Raw genomic sequence first — 21,871 nt, forward strand, 5'->3', positions numbered from 1 at the left:
CTGTGTGTAGTCCACTGTTTGATATGATTGACACTTCAGTGGTACAGCAGCATTTTTCTTCCTCTACTTTATAATCCTCTTTCTTTTGGTTTGGTTATTGCACAAGTTTCATAACCATTAAAGTAAGATTTCACTTGGGGTTTGTAGTGTAAGAGTCAGAATAGAAATACTTTAATACTGTTTCTTCTGTTAGGAATTCTACTGCTGCTGAATGTCTATCCTCTGCATACAATTTCACTCACACCTTCAAGGCAGCACATAAAGCCTATAAGTACTATCAGTTTTACAGATTTTCAGCAGTTGACATTAAACATCTCCTCTGAAAAAAAATAGAGCTTTTACACAAAACATCAAGAGCTTGTAGTAGAATAATCCATTATAATCCTATTCTTCATTTCTGAAAGGCTCTGCAAAATGATTTCACCTAAGATATTGCCACACTATATTCAAGGCTTTGTTTTGTTCTTTCATTTGTTTCATTTCCTTTAACTTACAGAGATTTACAGAGTGGAGTATTTTTCCTGGGGAAAAAATAAAATCCAGCAAATAGGTTTCTGGTACTGAACAATGAGGACTGGATAATCCATTCTCTGCCTCTTCATTTACTGCCTTATTGCTCAGAGCATTGCTCACAGCATTTCATCCGAGTGCTGCCTGGTGGGCAGAAGACCCAGGTTTGCAGCCACGTAGAATTACATACAGATGGCACATTTTGCTTCTTAGATTGTTGTATGTAGATTTACAAGCCTTTAATAAGAACCAGACAACAACTCCAGAAAACGTTACTTACGTGTGATACAGACATAGCCTGGGGCAAGGCCAGCTCCCTAGTGATCATAGTATGGATACTATGGTGATTTTGATACTAAAGGTGATTTTTATGTAGGTGGGTTCTGGCAGGGGGTTGAACATTTACAGGCAGTGCCCAGCCTGACTTCATAGGGCCTGCTCTCCATTGACCTCAGCATCATGAATGAATGGGCAGTGTAGATGGCAGAGCTGCTCAAACTCTGCTTTTGCATAGGGGAGCAGTGACAGGATGAGAAATGACACTGCAACAGCAATTGCAAATCCAGTCTCCTTTACTGGTGCCCCTCTGGCTCTCAGAGCCAAACAAGCCTGGTTGCAGGTGGGAAAGGAAGCAGCAAAATACAGTGCTCTATTTGTTACTTTATGCGTATATGCTCCTCTGTCTTTTGGTGATGGCAGGCAGCTATACTGTCATTACCAGCCAGCAGCATGTGTCAGGATGTACGTTTGTGTAGCAAGCTGAAATCCTTGTTGTCTTTCCAGGGGCAGGAAGTGGAGGAAGTAACGGGCTCTCCAGGTGGCAGGAGCTGAACTGCTGGGGAAAAAGTGAAGTGTAAGGATGAGGTGGCCTGGGAATGCCTGGGGATGAGGTTCAGCAAAGAGTCATGGCAGGAGGAGAGCTGTGAGGAGATGAAAGGCTGTAGCTGGAGGATGGGGAGAGAACGATTTGTAGGTAAATGAGCAGAGGGATAAAGCGAAGGGATTAGATGAATCTCTGTGATCAAACAAAAGGTTCTTTGTGCTTGTTTCACCAAGAGGTACATCTCTTCCCTAGGCTGGATAGCACAACTTGCTCTTGAGCAGAGATCTCTAAAGCAAACATTGGTATTTTCTCTCTTTGGATGATCAAATAGAAGAGCTACATAAAGTTACAAAAAGCATCTGATTAAAACCAAATCCCCCCCAAATGCCTGTGCTGACAACTCTTCCCAAATAAGATCTGTATGGCTGTATGCAGCCCACAAAGACAAGGCTGTACGTGAGAAAAAGAAGCGATGGACATCCTTGGAAAGGCAGAGGAGGAGATGGAAAGGGCAGCAGAGATCCCAAACAGAATTAGAAGCATTGCTCCAAGAAGACCAAAGAAACATGTTCTTTGAATGCAAAGTAATTAAGCAGCAGATTTGATCTGAGGCTCGTGGGCATTATTGTGAAAGAAAACATGTCAGACGTGTTATAGTTAAAGCATTTATGTTTGTAAATATACTGTGCAAATTCAGAAATCCAAGAGAACATAAAAAGCAACTGCTTTGGAGATGGGTGTAGATGCAGCATGCTAGATGTTTCTTCATCCGCATGCTGGGAACGTGGCAAGGAAGAGTCTGTGGGATCTGGCTTGCAGTGTGATAACAGAGTGGAGAATGATGCACAGCTTTATTTGTGAAAGAAAGATAATTAGGGATTTTTTTTTTCTCTATTAGCAGAAACAGACCTTAGAGTCATGGAATCATTAAATTTGGGGAAGACATCTAAGGTCATATAGTCCACCCATCAGCCCATCGCCACTATGCCCTCTATCATGTCCTTCAGTGCCACATCTCCACATTTCTTGAAAACCTCCAGGGACAGGAACTGCACCGCTTCCTTGGAAGTGACTGATCTCAGGCAGTAAAACGTGCCAAGTATCGCAATGCTTCTCCATTAGAAAGACCAAGGGAACAATTGCAACTATATTAAAAAAAAAAAAAAAAAAAAAAAAAGTGTCAATAGCATCAGTATAGCAGGACATGAGGAATGCCCTGCTCCAGCACTGGACAGACTCAGCTGTGCAGCAGGCAGCAAGGCCACAGGCAACTTCCCTGTTCTTGGTGTGTCACTCAGACCTTCTCTACCAGACATGTCTTCCAGAAGTGTTCTCCTTCTCTGATGTAGATGTCACAAACAAATGATACACATTTGGTGGGGGAATGAGCATCCTCTGCCTGGGCAAGAGGGTCCAAGGAGAGGAAAGGCCAAGGCAGGCGTGGATGCATTCTGGGGCTGAAATGCAAAGCTTAGGGCTGCAGAGCTTTTGGTTGTAGAGGCAGCTTTCTGTATGGGACATTTGGCAGGCGATCTCTGCAGTCAAAGCTTCAGAGAAAACAAGAGTGGAAAGGATCTCCAAAGGTCATCTAGTTCATTCTTTTGTCCGAAGGCGTAGTCTAATTATATCCATGCAGTTCCTGAGAGAGGTTACATCTTCTCTGCCTCTATAAATTAGATGATCCAAGTTCTTTCAAATTTTTCCTTAGATTCAATGTATTTTTGGAAATCTGTGACTGGATTCTCTCCAATTGACTCACACCCTCCTACAGCCCAGGGCTGTGTACCCTACACATCACCTCCTCCGTTCCAGAGAGAGCTGAGGATGGCTGGTGGTGGTGAATGCCCTTGCTGACTCTGAAGATGTATTGAGCTTTTCCTATCGATTTGGAAGGAGCATCTGCAGAGATTAGTTTAATGTCATGAAGAACTCTTTGGGTGGGATGGACCTCCTTCACCAACGTGTCTCAGGGGGCCCATGACAGGAGGATTGGAATTAAGTGATCTTTGAGGTCTCTTCCAACCCCAAGCCATTCTACAATTCTATAATTCTATGAAATAATGTGGCAAGTCTAAATTTGGAAACCTCAAGAAACTGCCTCAGTGTGAAAGCAGTTCAGAGAGCACTGAAAGTTAGCACAAAGCTTTTCATAAATGGTCAAGACTCTTCTTATGAGGAATTGCTCATTGCAGCTGTCTGTGTTAGGTCAGGTCTCATTTAGCAACTTTGTTTAATGATTCTGATGAGGGAGTAAACTGTTAATGAACTTGTGTGCAAAGCTATAAAGGGAGGAACTGTGAGTAATAGGCAGGAAGGTAAAGACTACAAAGGCATATGGAGGTGACGAACAGTCACAAGTAATGGAGTTAATTTAATCTCTAAATAATACGAGTTAATATGAGTGAAGTAGAAGAGGAAGATATGCTTATAAAAATCTGGGGAAAAAAGACAGTCAAAAGCCTGTTACAAGGATAATAGACCTAGGTTTGCAATGGAATATTGCTCCCTGAAAGCAGAGCACTACTTTGGGCTCTTCAAGAAGACATTAAATACAAGTGGGATGTGGGAATTTCTCTTCTCTGCTGGTTGCTGATGACCTGTGTACTTTAATATTTGAGTATAGAAGATGAAGGGAAAGCTGCGTAGTGAGACAAGATTCAGAGAGCCTGGATAGGCTGCTTAACCTAAGGGATGGAGCTGCCTACAGATACAGAGAAAACATAGAACAAAAGGGCAAAATTATGAAAAACTTCAGTTAAGAATGGGGAAACTGAAGGAGTCAATTGAGCATTTGAGCTGATCACTTGTGACGGATAGTATAGCCTGGGGCTTAGAAAGGTCTGCACAGTATATGGAAAATATACACCAGGGAAAAGCTGAATTGTTGGAAAGATGGCCTTGGAGATAACAGGTGTCATCATCATCCTTATTTTCATTTATTTTAGCTCCCTCTCGCATCACTGTGTGCAAGAGTAAGGAAGCTTAACATGAATGACAACCTAGCCCTATGAGTCTTATGAGATCTGGTTCCTTCCTGTCAGCCTTTCAGTCCCCTTCTGCAAACAGACAAATACAGTGATCAGACATGTCACCTGCTCAGAGATTTGGATGTAAAGACTCACAGGTTTTTATTTCAGATCGTTTCCTCTCATTCCCTTTGTGAGCATCCCAATGTGCTGGAGGCCTGAATAATTAAAACTACCAATGTAAACAGCAATATATCCAACAACATTTTTTTAAATGTATGTGTGCTTTCATATGTATAAAGACAGTGAGGGAATCTGTGATTATTGCTTTCCTTTTCCTAAAAAATATTCAGGTCTGTTGCCCAGTGCAGTTTGTCGTAGCTTTGTTGTGAAAAAAAAAAAAAAAAATCACACAAAAAATCTTCTGTGAGATAAGAAAATGGCGTACAAAAATTAAGCTGGGCTAGGTAACCAGTAACTGGAACAGAGATAAACAGGAGCAATATCCTTAAATATCACAGAAACAGTGCAGCAATGCAGAGTGAAATAGGTGTTAAGAGGCACGAGTAGGGTATGATAGATGAGGCTGTCATTGCAAAGAGCTGCATGAAGTCTTTGCCATTGGTATTAAGAGAGAAAACTGAAGGTTACATCAGAGACTAGAAATATGTTTTCCCAGGGATAACACAGAATGCTAAAAGGTTTTATGGTTATGCCAGAGCAGATAGTTCGGCAATTAGGAGCCTAGAAGTTGATGGTGCACTGGGTCCAAACGAGTTTCATCTCAGCACTCAGAAGCAACAAGTGGAGATGAAAACTTTGGCAGATTTCCTGATCTATCTCCAAGGATGGAGTGGCTCAACAGGACCAGAGAAAGAGGGGCTAATGCAGTCTCTGTGCACAAGCAGTGCGTGAAAAAAGAATTCAGTGTTTATGCAGTTCATTGACAACAATATAACTGATAAGGGAGAAATGCGTTTTGTTTCTGCCAGCAATGATAGAGGATTGTTTGCTTGGACTCAGGAAAAGGGAGTTCTTAGCTTGTAAATTTACTTGAGTTTCTGAGACATGTTATTGCACAGGGAGACAAATGTCAAGCAAAGTCTACAATTTATCTGGCTTTCCTGAAAGCATAGCTTGCAAAATATTGATCTACTTAATAAACACACATTATCGCCTGAAAATGATTAAAAAATAGCTAGGAAGAATAAATAGTATCAGTAACATTGCTGGGAGATAAAAGAAAACTGAGAGTAAGCATAAGTTAAATAGTATCTATAAGCATTTGGAGGGCTCTTACAAATCCTTATGCAATGTATGCCTTGTTTTGAGTTATAAATGTTGTGGAGGTACAGGGAAAAAATTTTGTCCTTCATGTGCTTCATGTTATAGGTCAGGTTCAATAAGGGATAGGACTGTGAAGAGCCTTTCAACACAACGCTTGATAAGCTTTAATCCATGCAAAATCTTATGTTTGCCATTGACAGAAGTTGTGTTTGAGACACAGTTCCATATTCAAATTGCTCAGCTCTGTCTGTGGTAATGATTGCCCTTATAAGTAGTAAGGATGGCAAACCACACTGTCTCAAGCAGTACTGGATGTGATGATGTAGCAAAATATTTAACAAAAGCGAAGAATAGGATGTTGTAATTCCAACTTTTCTCGGTGCTGAACTCCTTCCCAAAGAAGGGTTCCCATGCTTATTTGGAGATGAAACAACAGCAATGGGCAGCAGCCTGTCCTGAGTGTGATGTTTTGCTCATCTCTTCTTTCTAACTGATAAAGGTGTTGCATCAACCCTGCCACATCCCAGGGTAGCCCTAGAGGGATGGCCCTCTCTTTTGCTGCTTTTCGGCTAAGTGCCTTTATTCCCCTTGCATTTTCTCTTCTTTTGAAGAAAGATAAAGCTGTAATGTTTCTTGAAGATAAGGTTTTTATTCATAGCATTTGGAACTAAGACCATGACAATGTTTTACAGTGCGGAGGGAGTCTGCTTTCCATGCATGCCTCCATTGCAATTCTTTGTGTTGTTACTCTACTGTGTCAAAACAACCCTCTTGCATTCACTCTCCAGGAATGCAAATAGGAATTGCAAGTGCTCAGCCTTCAGGGATCTGCCATTGTGATAATCTCCTCCTCTAGTGTAATCTTCATAGTCAAAGTGCTGCTAATGTGTTTGCAATTCATCTGTTTTAGTATTTAACTAGTAATTATTAATGGCATACTCTTTGGGGTGATCAGCCAAAAGCTGCAGAGGAAGAGTGTCACCTTGGATTTTTTTTATAGACAATGGAAATTAGTTGATAATGGACAACAGTAATTGCTTGGGTGACAGTGCACCTCTGGAGCTACATCACAATACATCAGTGAGGCCAGGAGCTTAGCAGGGTTCAGAGAAAAGGGAATTAACAGAATGCAAACAAGATGTTAAAATGTATAAAAAATGGGATAGAGGATAATACAGAGGGTAATTATAATGTAATTATATAAATATAATTATATAAGTAAGCTCTGCAGTTTCATTGGGAACGCTGCATTCAGGGCTGTGCTCAGAGATGCCTGATGAGTGTATTGTGAGGCTTGAACAATTCTAACACAGAGAAATTGCTAACTGCTGGTGTTATTTTTGTAAAGGAGCCCACAGACCAAGACATGGGACTGGGCAGGTGTCAGCCTCTGGTACAGATCCAACCCATGGAGCCCAGTGTCCTGCCAAGAATTCAACCCTCACTTCACTGCACCCTCCTCACATTTTCAGTGTTTGTGTTCCAATCAAACACCATGATGTCGTTATCACACATGAAACTCACTGCCATGAGAAGCTGCTGAGAGAAGAATTCTGTGTTTGGAAAGAATCTGGAAACTTGTATGAAAACTAAGCATAATGGTATTGCTTTCATTAGCAGTAAAACATTTAAGGAAGGAGACTCAAACTCTACAAAAGCAAATTTTAACTATTAGTATGAAGACAAAAGCAAAGCATTCTTCCTGTTTTCTTATACTTTCTGAAAATTAATTCTGCCGTCTACCCAGTTAATTCACCCTCTTGTACTTTCTGGTCAGGTATCTTCCATACTGCTGTGATTACATGAATAAAAAGCATTCACAATTGTCATGGTAACATTTAGAAGTACATTTAAAACAAAAAAAAGGTTTTGTAAGAACATTAATGACTCTTAATATTAGAAAGTGTGTGCCTTGAAGTAGGTTGGTGAACATTTATTCTGTGGCTGATTCGGGTTGTCATTACCATAAGCTGTGCTCAACTCATCTTGATGCAATGCAATGTCTTCTGTGTTTTTATCTTGCCTTTTGGTACAGACATCCTTCATTCAAAACTGCCTTCACCAGTAAAGTTGCTGGACTTGCAGGATCCCTGTTAGGCAGTTTTATTTTCATATTTGTCAGATGAATGCACTCACAACATTAGTGCTACTGGATCGTAAATAACATTAGAAAAAAATAAGGATGTAAGCAGAGGTAAAAAGAACCCACAACAATTTTACATGTTGAAAAGCAGCTCGATTTCATTTTTGGCCAGGGGCTTCTTCAAGCAGAGGGAGAAAATGAATAATTTCATTATCCTCTGTTAAATTGCTATCTGATTTTTATCTTTACATTTTCTCCAATGAAAGCTGCATGACCAAAAAAAAATCTTGTTCACTTTTCACTGTGTTTTATTTTAAATGTGAAATTTGAAAATGGGTAATATATCTGTGATTTCTTTCCGTTCCATGGTTTTATTGCTGGGACAATATTGTTTCTGTTATGGCTTGTGAGCAGTGCTTTGTATATGTTCTTAAATACATCTGATGCATGAAATGTTTCCGTGCTTCCTCAGGCTTTGAAGTCGTTAGAGCTAAGTACTGCCAACTTGGCTAAATGTCTGGGTGGATGAGTAGCTGTGCTGTCAGACCTGAATGTTCAAGAAGTAATAATCCATGAAGAAAAAAAAAAAAAAGAGTACAGACTTTTTTATTTTTAAAGGAATATATTTTCTGGCCTCTTTATTTCTTTTCTGGGTTTTGAGGTTTTGGTTCATGTAGTCTGGTTTTTCCCTTGTTTCATGAAGGGCAGAAACTGATGGTTTGCTCTTTTTAATGAAATTCAGGTTTCTCACATGGCTCGCTGTGGGAGGACATTTAGGAAGGCTCCATGCATCATTATTTCCTCAAGATTGTTGCTGAGGCAAATGGAAGATGGGCTGTCTGGCTTTATGGAAGCTGTCTGTCTGGGTCTCTGGTATGGGGTAAAAGGTGTATGGAGGCTCCATTGCCTGTGGTCTACCTTGGATGTTTTTGGAGTTTTTCTTAAAAGTTTAGGATCTTGCTGCCCTGAACTGTTTGTGTTGTTACTGTATGAGGATGGAGCCATAGCTGTGTTCTACTCTTCCATCCCTCCCTTCTCCCATTTGGAGGAGTTAGATCTTCTAACAACCTCTTCAAACATGCACGTATGAGCTATTCTTTTTATTATGCATGTCTTCACTCTTATGTTTCCAGGTGTGTTTTGAACCTGAGTGAAGGCTCAGTAGTTCAAGCTAATCCTGGCAAAAGCTGGCTGGTGCTATTCTTTAGCTGATGGCTCACTTGTCATTAGGGGATCATGTAGTCTGGGAGGAACTGCCCTGCCTCAGCCAAACATTGTCTATGTTTCCACAGTGGGTAAAGTAATTGTTGTTGGAATACCTTGTAAATGCTGGCAGACATTTGTTGTTCTTCTGAGGTGAAGAGTGAAATGGAAATTGATGCTAATAATCAATGTAATTATAAAGAATGCTGCTGGAAAGACTCCAGATCTGTAAGGGAAACTGGCATTTCAAGAGCTGTGCTTTGGGTGGAATGAAAAATGTTTGTCCAGAGAAGGGCAAAGGAGCTGTGAGGAGGCTGGACCACAAATGTGATGGGGAGCAGCTAAGGGAGCTGGGGTTGCTCAGTCTAGAGAAGAGGAGGCTCAGGGGAGACCTCAGTGCTGTCTGCAATTGCCTGAGAGGAGGTTGTAGCGAGCTGGGGGTCGGTCTCTGCTTCCAGGTAAGTGATAGGATGAGAGGTAACAGCCTTAAGTGGCACCAGGGCAGGTTCAGGTTGAATACAAGAAAAAAAATTCTTCTCTGAGTTGAAAAATATCTTTAAATAATTATTGCAAAATTAAGGAGCTATTTTGAAGCTGTAGGTGAGTTTGATGTGTTGTGATCATGTTATTGGTAGGAGTCCCTCGCTCATTCGACTTTATTAGTGCAGAATCAATATTTTCATTTAATATTTTCTGAATCATTGTTATCTTCAGTGGTACTTAATTGAATAAAACATAAGATTCACTTGAAATAGCTGCAGATACAAAGTACTGCATTTCTCAGAGGAAGAATATTTTCATTTTGTTTAACCCAAAGCATCAGTTTATTTCCAAACATAATTGATACTGGCTTGCAAAGCATTCCTAGAGTACATTAAATGGAATAGCCATCACAACAATATTAGATTTATGGCAGATGGATGTAAATAGTGCAATATTAGCTGTAATGGATTCTGGACTGTAAATATGCCATGATGTCCCACTGTGGATGGACCAAGATTCTCATTCATTAATGGCAGTTCAGATGTGCATTGCTCAAAAGGAATAAAGTGCTGTGTTTTACATTATGCTCTGATTCTTTACACAAACTACAGCTTTGCATTTCTATAATGCTGAGCTGCAGGGTCAGATACAGGTAAATCTCAGGTCCTGGACCCAGTAGTGGCCAGAACCACAGGTAGAAGCACAGTGTGGTTTGGTGGAGGGTGCATCAAACCTTAGCCAGAAAAATTCAGTAATAGCAAAGATGCTGTTGAGGAGTAAATAGCCATGTGCTGGGCATATGGCAGGCAGAATATTCTCCTTGAGACTATAAGTTATTTTCAGCAAAGTAAATTCTGTTGGAAGCATCTCCATCCCAAAGCACAGGAGAACCCTGGGTTGTTCAGCTACTGGGTGCTTCTGAAATACGAATATGTAATAAATAAATAAATATGTGTACACATATAAAGAAAAGATTATTTTTCTTACATTGTCATTCCAGTGAATTCCCTGACTATAGCTACTGACTATATTGATTGTATGTCCATGTGTCATGGGATTATTTCATGAATAGAAGCTTTTCAGATTTGACTTCAGCCAACAAAAATGGATTTTCATTTATATTGCCTGCATTGCACTTCCCTGACTGTGTAAGGAGGTTTTAAAATTGATGTGCCTTGCACTTTCAGCCACTTACAGTGCCACTTACATCCACTTTACAGAAGTAGAGTAATGTCAAGGAGCTTTAGTGCCTGGCAGAAGAAGATGCATAGGTCTGTGCCAGGATGGAAGCTGTACCAGTCTTTTAAAGCAATCAGGTGTCTTTGATTATAGAAATTTAAGCCTCATTTACAGTGTAAAATCTGATGAAGATACTTACAATTTTTGTTTCTTGAAAAAGATTCCTCCCAGGTCAATCAACTACCCCTTTTTCCTCATGCAAGGAAAGCCATAGTGAGGAAGGGTTCTGGTACCCAGGATGGGCTCCTTCAGCAAAGGCCTTTGTGTTTGAGAAGGATTTATTCTACCATCTCTGTTTATCTCCACTTCTGTTAAGTTTAACAAGGCATACTCTTAATAGGGATAAAATTAAATCTTTAGAAAGGTATATTTAACATAACTACTTGGAATACTGTAATGGCACTGTTAAAGATTATGGCTGTGGTAAAGGAAATGGTAGTGCAGAGTTTATTTAGCAAAGATATATGAAAGAGGTTTTTTATTATTATTATTATGAACAGTGTCATCCTGATGGGTCAGTTGATAAGAAAACATGAAAATGTAATGCTAGATGGACTGCAAATAAATTATTTGTTTTCTTTCTGTCATTACCACAAGGGTAAGCCAGCAGCCTCATGTCTAAAAGGTAACTACTGCATCATGACCATGTTGTTCTGCTGTCAATACAACTGAAGGGGAATCAGGTTCAAGAAAATACTGAATTAAAGCATCCTTTCTAGACTGTAACTGACTATACTGCTACTGGTGTAATTTTCAATCACATACAGCCTGTTTCTGGTATCTATAAAGGGAATAAGCTCTGCTGAAAATAGATTAATTTGTTTTGGAAAGCTTGCCTCTTGACTTCACTTCTGGACATAATTAATAGCTTGATAAGTTGGTTAGGATTTTCTATTAGTTTGACTTTTCCTTGACTACTGGAAAAGGCAGAGCGATCAGGCAAAGTATTACTGAGGCATCCTGTCCATTAAAGCTCTTTACAATCACCTTCCTTTCCTGCAGCTCGGATTTACTGGCAAACATGAATGTGTGTACTTTTCCCATCAATCTGTTATGCTTTCTTCTCGTATTTCTCCTTTTGGAGAAGCTGTTACTTGTTCTGATATCACAAAACTACAACATGAGGTGAAATTGCTGGTTAAACCAGCAATTCAGTGTTCTGGATTACTTTATAAGACAGATGGAATTGATTTTTTTCCACTGGCCAACTTCTATTTCCACTTTTCTGGGATCTTTTAGTCTCTAAATGTCCTCTTCAGCAGCCACTTCCTACAGCGACAGAAGTCTTGATCTGTGGAGGAGAACAAGAGAAATGAAAAGACTGCTGATTCAGTGAATAAATATAGGCCTTAGGCTGCCTTATTATCCCTAGAAAATGCATCCAAGAGACTGTCTTTGGATAATATTTGCAATAACGTGCTAATGGTGTTCTCAGGTATGTCCTCATCTTATTTAAAAAGACTGGTCTGCTCTACAGAGCGTGCAGTGATGGGTGTTGCATCTTCTCTTTTGCGATAGGAGTTCCTGTATGGAGGTGAGACTTTATAAGCTCTCCTCATGCAATCACAGTTGTAAATGTTTTGCAGCTTGAGCTAAATGCAGACCCAGAGCTTTCCAGAAGATATTGATTATAGCAAAGCCTGTACACAACCAAGCATGTGGTGTGATAATGGGTCAGTGGTTGGACTTGATGATCTTAGTGGTCTTTTTCAACCTTAATGATTCTATGATTTGCTATTGCTTACTACTGCTGACATTTAGGCAACAGATTTTTAATTCCTTTTGCTCTCTTGCAACTAGACCGTAGGTTGGGTTAATATAAGAGCTTGCAGATGCCTGGAAGCTAGAATGAACTCAGTTTTTATATCTTTGTTTGGTATTGTTATTGTACTGCAATGTATTTAGGCAATTGATTGTGGTACTTGCAATGGTGATGTATCTGATTTGTATTAAAATAAATACGGTGGGCATATAATATATGTGTAATTACAGAGATCTGTGAAGTATGTGAAGGGGATCTGCATTAATTATTTGTGACAGGTATATGGTCTTGGCTGTGATACTTTCTCACTGCCAAGCTCAGATTTCATACTTGCATGGATTCTTAAGAAATATATATCTTCGGGGGGTAAAATGTGCATTCTTGCATCATTTTTTTTCTAGCTCCTAGATTTTGCATTAGCTTCAGCAGTACATGAGTGCCTGAAGGGCCATTACCTGGCCAGGGTTATTCAGCAAGGCTGAATACCTGCTCTGTGTCTGCGAATTAATGAACATTATCAATGATGAGTAAAGTATGCCTTATCCCCTCTTAGTGGTCTTATGCTGTGCTCAGAGCTCAACTGTTCTCAAGTTCTCAGTAAAATGAAAATTATATATAGATCTGTGCATCCTTCATGCATGTATTTTCTTGTGTTACTTGCAAGGCAAATAGATGGTTGGGAGCAGGACATTGCTGCTGCTTTACTTGGCTTAGTTATGCTACATAAAGCTGCATTCAGCAGCTATGTTGTGCGCTGTACATTGTACATGGTGTGGAAAGTTTTCCACTTTCTTTTTTGCGTCATCTGTTAAAGCAGGGGCACAGCACTGTTTACACAAGGCAGCTCTCATCCACTGAAAATGAAGCTTCTCAAAGGTGTTCCAAGTGGCACATTGAAACTGCTGGTCAATTTCTAAAAAGCAGAGCAGGGACTGCTCTGGTTTCTGTTTGCCTCAAAACAAATGGACTACTGGGGCTGTACCAGCAGTAAGTCAACAACATCCTCTTCCTTCTCTTTTTTTCCTCAGCCTTGTGATAAAGACATAACTTACCTCTGTGTTCAGGATTCTGGGTAGGCATTTCCAGGTGGCCTGCTTTCCTCAGAGTGTTTCTGTTGGTTTTCAGAATACTGGTATATATGTGTTTTTATCCATCCTCTCCTTTGGCATGTGCACCATGTGAGACATTCAGTTCCGAAGGGTGAGCACAGGGTGCTATGTTTACCAGAACAAGTTTCATCCCAATAAATCTAGAAACACTTGAAATACGATCAAGGCAATGTATAAATGCTTGTAGCCATCACAGTTCCCACCAGCAAATGAGGGTGCTGGAAGCCATCCAGCTACAGGGAGCATTTCAGAGAGGCAGCAAATAGACAACTAACTGAAAATACTGCTGCAGGTGCCACATCTCGTGTGTTTGACCCTCTTGGTGCTGTTCAGGAACATTTGTGAGAAGCTACCATGAGCTGCTGGAGCAGGTCCAGAGGAGGGCCATAGGAATGCTCAGAGGGCTGGAACACTTCTCCTGTGGGGATAGGCTGGGAGCTGGGCTTGTTTAGCTTGGAGAAGGTTCTGGGGAGACCTCATTGTGGCCTTCCAGTACTTGAAAGGAGCTTGTAAGAAGGAGGAGGATTGACTTTTTGCACAGTTCTGATAGTGATGGGACAAGGAGGGAATGGCTTTAAACTAAAGGAGGAGTTATTTAGGTTAGATGTTACAAAAAAAATATTTAGTGAAGGAGCGATGAGGCCCCGGCACTGCTGCCCAGAGAAGCTGTGGATGCCCCATCCCTGGAGATGATCAGTGTCAGGTTGGATAGGGCCCTGGGCTCTGATCTGGGTGGGTGGCAGCCAGCCTGCCTGCAGCATGGAAATGGAGCTCAGTGATCTTTAAGGTCCCTTCCAACCAGAGGGGACCTTCCTACCAAGCCGTTCTATGAAGCTATGAAATACCACACTTCTAAAATGAATGTATATTATATGCATCCATCTCCTTAACAGCATCAATGTTTTGCAGAATTCCATTACTGAAAGTATACAGATCATGTTGTAAGTTCAAGTATTTTTTTTCTTCCTTTTCTTTTTGTTTAAAGCTGATGGAAAGTAAATGAAAAATAACAACCATTGCAAAGAAAATTGTGCTTCATAAAGCAAATGTTTAAAAAGCCACTTGCTCCAGCTGTGGCTTTTATGTACAAGGATCTCTCAGGCAATTGTATGTGCTTACATAAGACGTCTTTCACAACATTTACATTTAAACCAGTCATCATCTTATATGCAGTTCATTTATACACCCTATAAATCATTATTGTAGCTAAAAATGAAGACAGGACTCTCCCTTTTCCAACCTGTAGTCTGCTAAATAGAATAATATGTTTGTAGCTGTTTAGAAATGTGGATTGTCTTTTTGCAGGTAACTTGGGAGAGATTCTTTTGTATTTTCTGTTTTCTCTTCCCTAGTGGTTTATTTTTCATTTCATAGCATCACTGAGGTTGGAAAAGACCGCTGAAATCATCTAATTCAACCATTAACCCATGATCACCATGCCCACTGATGATGTTCCTCAGTGCCACATCTACTGTTTCCCTGACTTGAATGTTTCAGTTATGAAATATAGATTGTGGCTATTTGACAAAATTGAGTAATATATAGATACATATGTATATAAATGGGGAGCAGAGAAACAAATCCTTCCACTCCCTTCCAAAACAACAGAAAAGCACCTATGTTGAAGCAATGAGGAAGGGACTCAGCTACACCCAAAAAATAACAGGAGAGGGGGAAATGGAAAATCAATCCCTGAGATCACGGGGAACAGACTGTGAGGAGGAAAAGTCTGAAAAACCAATTTGGAGACGACTCACAGCTGGCACAGAAGCTGAGACCTCAGAAGTCTCTTGCACAGATAAACAAGCAAGGAAGAGGCATCTGTTCATTACAGCTGCCAAGGTCACACCAGCAGGACCAGAGAGAGGGGAGGGGAAAAACCAGCAATGCTGTCTGTATTCCTTGCAGCAGTAACAGTGCTGAACCAATATGGTACTACGAATGATGTGCCTTTGGAGTTGTAATGGTGTATTAAAATACATGTGCTGGCTCAAAAATATGTATTGACCACGTATAGTCAGAAATAGTTGTTGAGCAACTGAAGTAGGAAAGTCTGACATTAGGTACACCTGCTTGATCTTTGGGATAAGCAAAGTGGAGACATAATGCAGAAGTGAGTAGGGCAGAGGTACTGGTCGTGCTCCCCAGAGATATGCTCCAATTTAGACAGGAAAGTGCCATGCAAAACAGCTCTAAGCTGCACACAAGTGAGCAGACTTCTTCACAGCTTGCCTCCTAGCACTGTCTCATTTGTTTACCATGAACTGAGAGATCCTGGAACTTGCTGCAGCAGCAAGAAGCAGAAAACAGCAGAATACTGTACAGCAGATAAACCTGTTATAATCAATTTAAACCACACTTCCATGTTCAAATAAAAAAATAAATGCATCTGAGAGAAGCTCCTATAATGCACAGGTAGAGGCAACACCATGGGACTGTTCCATAGACCCATGAGTTATTCTTGCCATGCCCCTTTGTCTCTGTGTCCTCTGCTACAAATAGAGGAAGACTGTCTCAGATAACTAGTTTTCAAGCTTGTAGAAACATTTTTAAGTGCTCTCCTTGTAGGAACAGATATTCATTGATGTGCCTAATTGATGGCACTGACTAGATAAACTGGTTTTGATCTGTTAAGGGAGAATACCACATCAAATTGCTTTCTTAATGATCTTGGTCATGGATAATGGAAATGTGGTTATTTTTATCTGTAACTGTGTTTGTAGTCTTTTATTGCCTCTAACACACTCAGAAAACCTTTGAAATATTGGAAATCATCTGAATGGGTCCCTAAGCCACTCAGTGGAGTCTTTAAAGATTCACCTGGACATAAAGACTCACTTGTCATTCTTCTTTCATAGAGCAAACATGTTGGAGACAACATGAGAGGGGTGGCAGAGATCAACAAACTGTGCTTTCAAAACAAAATTCAGTCCTCTTTCTCTGAAGCTTATTCAGACAAACACAAAGCAGAGACTTCCAGAATGAACAGTTAGTATATCTTGCTGCTTTTCTGATAGGATGAGAGTTATTGGCTTTAAGTTGCGGCAGGGGAGGTTCAGGTTGGATATTAGGAAAGATTTCTTCTCAGAAGGAGTGGTGATGCAGTGGCACAGGCTGCCCACGGAGGTGGTGGAGTCACCGTCCCTGGGGATGTTCCAGAACGGTGGAGATGTGGCACTGAGGGACGTGGGCAGTAGGCTAATGGTTGGACTAGATGATCTTAGAGGTCTTTTCCAATCTTAACAATTCTGAGATTGCCTCTAAAAGCATAAAATCCTATACAGAGAGGTTTTTTTAACCATGCAACCCTCCCATGGTTTTACCTTAATCTCCAGTAGGATCTATGGAGGATATGCCATTGCTTTTTTGGTCGGTGATATTTTTTCACTGGGACTGCAAATAGTTGGTCACCAGCATGGCTTGGCACATCTGCAAAACCATAATAATGCTATGGACCGCCTGCATTGCACAGAACCATCCCTCTCATTCCCCACTCTTTGACATCCTCTAGAAAAGTTGGAGCTGTGGGAGAATAAGGAAGCTGCAAATTTATAAACTCAGACTTGGAGATTAATTGGATTTCTCTAGCCATGCTCTTAAGAAGAACGTAGAATCACAGAATCATTTAATTTGAAAGGGATCTTTAGAGTTCATCAAGTCCAGCTCCCTTGCAGTTGAACCTACAGCTCCATCAGGTGCTCAGAGCCCCTTCCAGCCTGACCTTGAATATCTCCAGGGATGCAGAATCCACCACTTCTCTGGGTAGTCTGTGCCAGTGCTCCACTGTCCCTGTCATAAAAAACTTTTTCCTTACATCCAGTCTAAATCTCCCCTCGAGTCTGAAACCATTTCCCCTTGTCCTATCTCAACAAACCCCACTAAAGAGTCTGTCCCCTTCTTTCCTACAGCCCCCTTTAAATACAGAAAGGCCACTCTCAGGTCTCCCCAGAGCCTTCTCCTCTCCAGGCTTTTCATACCCAGTTCTCTCAGCCTGTCCTCACAGGGCAGTTGTTCCATCCCTTGGATCATTTCTGTGGCCCTCCTCTGGATGTGTTCCAACAGGTCCATGTCTCTCCTGTGCTGAGGACTCCACATCTGGACGCAGTTACTCCAGGTGAGGTCTCACAGTGCAGAAGAAAGGAGAGGGTCACCTCCCTCGACCAGCTGACCACGCGTCTTTTGATGCAGCTCAAGATACAGTTGGCTTTCATGAATGGCATGGACCTTTTTTCCAGATAGTTACTGCAGGAACTGCTGAGAGCTCATGTTCCCATCCTGCTATCTCCCTGCTGGAAAGCAGCACTGCTTTCTACTGAGCTCAGCTCACCTTGTATTCTGTGGATTTGTGTTGATCCAAGCTACATCAATCACCTTTCAAATGTCTGAATGTTAAAAATCCATGCCTACAACATTTCTACATGCTCCTCTCACCTTCTCTCTGTGGGTGTCTGTGCTGGCAGTCTGTCTCTCTCACTGAGTTGTCTCACTAACATCTGCTACCTCCAAAATACTGTATCCTGAAAACTAGAGCTTTTAGGACTTTTCCTTTGTAACCTACCTAGGAGTATGTTTTTGTAGTGCCACAGATTGCCGAAGTGCTTTCCTGGGCTGTGTCCTCCCTGAGCTGAAAGCAAACCAATGGGAAGTGGTCTGTGCTGAGTGTGGAGCTCAGAGGGACTGGATGTACAAAAGCAGATCATGTGGTGTGTTCTGCTGGAGGCAGCATATTACAGCACTGCAGGTACTAATGGGTTAGCTCTACTAAAAAGTTCAGATATGTAGCTCTTCATCTGGGACCTGGTCCTCATCTGGAGAGGGGAGAACATTAGCAGGCTGTAGGAAGGTCTAGTTAATCAAGTAGGATTCATTTCTCCCCATTCTGCCCACTGGCTTCAACTTCCTTGATGTGGTAATGAGGGGGGAATTAATAACCTGGAGTGATATAGCCAGAACCCTAGGTTTCAAAGGAGCAGAAGGGCTCTGCATCCAATAACTCTGCCTGCTGCTGCAGCAGGCTTATTAATGTCTTTGCGCAGTGTCTATTCCCTCCAACAGATGTGTGCAGCTGGTGGACTCCCTGCGAGCACAGGCTGCTCTTGGATCTGCCCTCTGTAACACATAGGAGATGGGAATGCTCTGCACCAACTCCCATCCCTGCTTCTGCAAAGGGGCTGCTCTGCATTCATGGTTAGCAGAAACATCCACCTGTGGATCAAAGATGGCCTAAATAAACTGATCTGAACCATCTGGGGGCGAAAATAACAAACTGCTGCTTTCCCTGGCATACTTAGCTGTAATGGGTGGTCAGACACAACCCTTATTGTGTTCTAGCTACCAAGAGTGCATGGGAGCTCATAGCAATGACTTTTAGTTTGGTTTGTCTTTAAGAACCATTGCAGCATTATGTTCCATTTGCAACGTACAAGGCTCACAACAGTCTTGGAGCATGAGAGGGCATAATGGTTGTGGTAGTGATGGTGAGGGTGATGAAGATGGCCTGCAAGAATTCCTGGGAGCGTTCTGAGAATGCTCCCATAGCACAGTTCTGTTCCTGCTGGTCTCAGGAGAGTGAGAACAGGTCCTTCCACCTGTCAGAGGTTCCTCTTCTGGTGGGAGGGAAATGTTTGTCCTTCCACAGTGCTGGAGCAGCTGACTGATGTTGAATGGGGATGCTGTTTGGGTGACTGTAGCTGGCATTTGGAACACAGAATCAAGAATCTTTAAGGCTCGAAAACACCACTAAGATCATCTAGTCCAACCATCAGCCCATCCCTACCATGCCCACTGACCACTCAGTGCCACATCTCTACAGTTCTTGAACACCTCTAGAGAGGATGACTCCACCACCTCCCTGGGCAGCCTGTGCCACTGCATTATCAATGTTTATGACAAGAAATTTTTCTTAATATCCAGCCTTCATTAACAGGCATGGAGTAATCTGCTCACGCATCAGCAGGGTGAGGTCATGCAGTGTGACCTCCACACTGTGTGGTAGGGTACTTTTTTGTTTGGCTGAATCTTATGAAAGATTAATCTTCCCCTATTACAGGATGAGAATCAGGATCTGCCAACCTCAGCAGATGACTCGTGGCCATCTGAAGGGATGAGACCCTCTGTACAGGGAAAGCAGAGAGGTACCACCATGCAGAGAGACCAGTGAGCTTCAGTAACATTGGAATAACTGTGCCAAAACATTTGGATATGCAGTGGGAACACTCAGTCGTAATGCACCTATGTAATGAGGTTAAGCCATATGCGTTTGTATAGCTAACTGCTGGACTAATTAGCACAATTAACTTGCTATGTGCCCAACAACAAGGAGAAAAAAAAAAAAACACAAAAATCCTTAAAATGTAGGTCTGGCCGTTTGCAGAGCTAGTGAAAACTGTGTCTTACATTGCTGGCTGCAAAAGAGTTGAATTTGCATGGAGAGGGTGTGCAAGGGCTAACAGTGGCTAACAGACAGAAAGAGTTATACATCTTTTCAGTAAAAGTGTAGTTTAAGTGAGAGTCAGGGACACAGAGAATGATTCATGCAGTGAGAAGATCCATTCTGCAGAGATATCCAGGACATACAGTGAGGAAGTGCAAAACCCAAACAATTGTGTTTTGTTTGAATTCCTCTTGGGAAGAAAGATAGCAAAAGTGTGGAGTACAGCGAGACTCCATTACTGCCCGCAACAGGTGGGAAAACAGACCAAAGCAACTGAAAAACTCAAACCAATCTACTTGTGCTGCCCTTGAAAGCAATTCTGTTCATACAATTGGGGAAAAATACCTGAGTGGAAATAACCTCACTAAAAACATCTACAGTGTATTGTGACTAAAACTACTGGGACTAAAGAGATGAAACTGCAGTGTAAGCTGGGGCTGCGTCATAGTACAGCCCAGCAAGAGCTTGACACAAGCTGTTAGATTTAAGTGTAAATTACTGCTTCTTGCTCGAGAGATGCTATTCACTCCTCTAATGAGCTGTTCCTGGATGCTGGCAGCTGGGACCAGGTGAAGTTGTCCACTTTCCTACCAGCACAATTACACGTTGCAGACTTTTTGTGTCATGGTTTCCATGAACTGGTGTGCTATATGATAGTGGAAACACAGGAATACTTAGTGGTGGCTGGAAGCTGAGCTCTAGCAAAGCTCAGCTGAGCATCAAATTCATCCCGAGTGTAAGGAGTGATGGCATCCAGCAAAGCCATGGATTACATCCAGTGGAATTCATGGTTAATGCAACTTGGTAGCATTACCAGCAATATAACATTAGGGGTCAAATGAGGCGTTATCGCTTGCTGGATAAATAACTTGATATTCCTTAGCTGGTGATTTGCAGACTCAGCACAGATCCCAGTATCACTCCTGAGAGGACACTGAGCTTTGTCCTGCAGCACAGAGCAGGGCTGGATGCAGGGGGTGTGGGGATGGAAAGCAGCACCACGGCAGCATCGGAGCACCCGGTGTGGAGGTGAGCATGGGACCGCATCAGCCCCTGTCCCATTTACAGCATCCTTCACATCGCTCCAAGTTGTTGCGTGGGCAGAGGTAATACCTAAGTGTGCCTCGGGTACGACAGCCAGGCGGGAGGGGTTGGGAAGGTCTATTTGTGAGAAGAGCTCTGCTGCGCTGGGGAGCGCAGAACAGAACACACTCCGTGCGTGAGAGCGGCAAGAAGAGACTTCCGAAGTGACCCCATCCCGTTATGGACTCGCAGAGGGGGCTGGGAGCACCTCCGCTCTCAGCATCCCACCGGCTTCCCGCAGCGCCGCTCTCCGCGCAGGACGACGCGGGGGCGGCGGGGCATGCGCAGCGCGGGGGCTGCCGGCGGGGAGGTGCGGAGCGCGGAGCGCGGCTCTGCCTCCCGGCTGCCCGTCTCCGGTTGCCAAGCAGTTATCATTGTTTCTGTGACGATTGCAGAGGCTGTTGCTAATTGAAGGAGCCCCCCACAGCATCCTTTTCTCTCTCTATCTCTTTCTGCTGCTGCTTTTGATTTTTAGACGCTCAAGGGGGAAGGCAGCTATACTAGAGGGTTTTTTTTTTATTGCTATTATTTTCTATTTTTATTTATTTTCTATTTTTTTTTTTTTTTACTTTTTAAATTTTTATTATTTTTATTTTTATTTTGCGGGGGTGGGAAATTTCTCAGCTGGTGATTAAGTGATGGACTAGTTACTCGTCCCTCCACTGTGTGTGTGTGTGTGTGTGTATATGTCTGAGCACACACAGACCAGCTCACACTCTCACACACACACACACATACATACATTCCAATCCTGTTTGCCGCTGCGGTGGGCACAAATAGGTGAGCATGACTACAGCCAAGGAGCAAAATGCATCAGGGAAACAAGCCCAGCAGCAGGATCAGGTAATGCTTCTTTTCCTCGATTTCAAACAAATATAGATCTGTGTTGT

The 21,871-nt window shown here is 42.1% G+C and overlaps 1 protein-coding gene across 6 annotated transcripts in view; it reads left to right on the forward strand.

The window, feature by feature from the left end:
* The window catches only part of DPP6 (dipeptidyl peptidase like 6), a 486,394-nt gene that overhangs the window by 235,842 nt on the left and 228,681 nt on the right, over positions 1-21,871 (forward strand). Inside the window, exon 1 of one of the 6 annotated variants that reach the window (XM_052692600.1) lies at positions 21,325-21,824. The exons of the other annotated variants lie outside the window; for them this stretch is intronic. Coding sequence (XP_052548560.1) covers positions 21,768-21,824 — 57 coding nt within the window. The 5' untranslated portion in view covers positions 21,325-21,767. Of the gene's footprint in view, positions 1-21,324; positions 21,825-21,871 lie in introns of those variants that run through there. 6 annotated transcript variants of the gene reach the window in all.

The sequence above is a fragment of the Tympanuchus pallidicinctus genome, unplaced genomic scaffold, assembly GCF_026119805.1.
Source record: "Tympanuchus pallidicinctus isolate F22 unplaced genomic scaffold, pur_lepc_1.0 scaffold3, whole genome shotgun sequence".
Taxonomy (NCBI): Eukaryota; Metazoa; Chordata; class Aves; order Galliformes; family Phasianidae; genus Tympanuchus; species Tympanuchus pallidicinctus.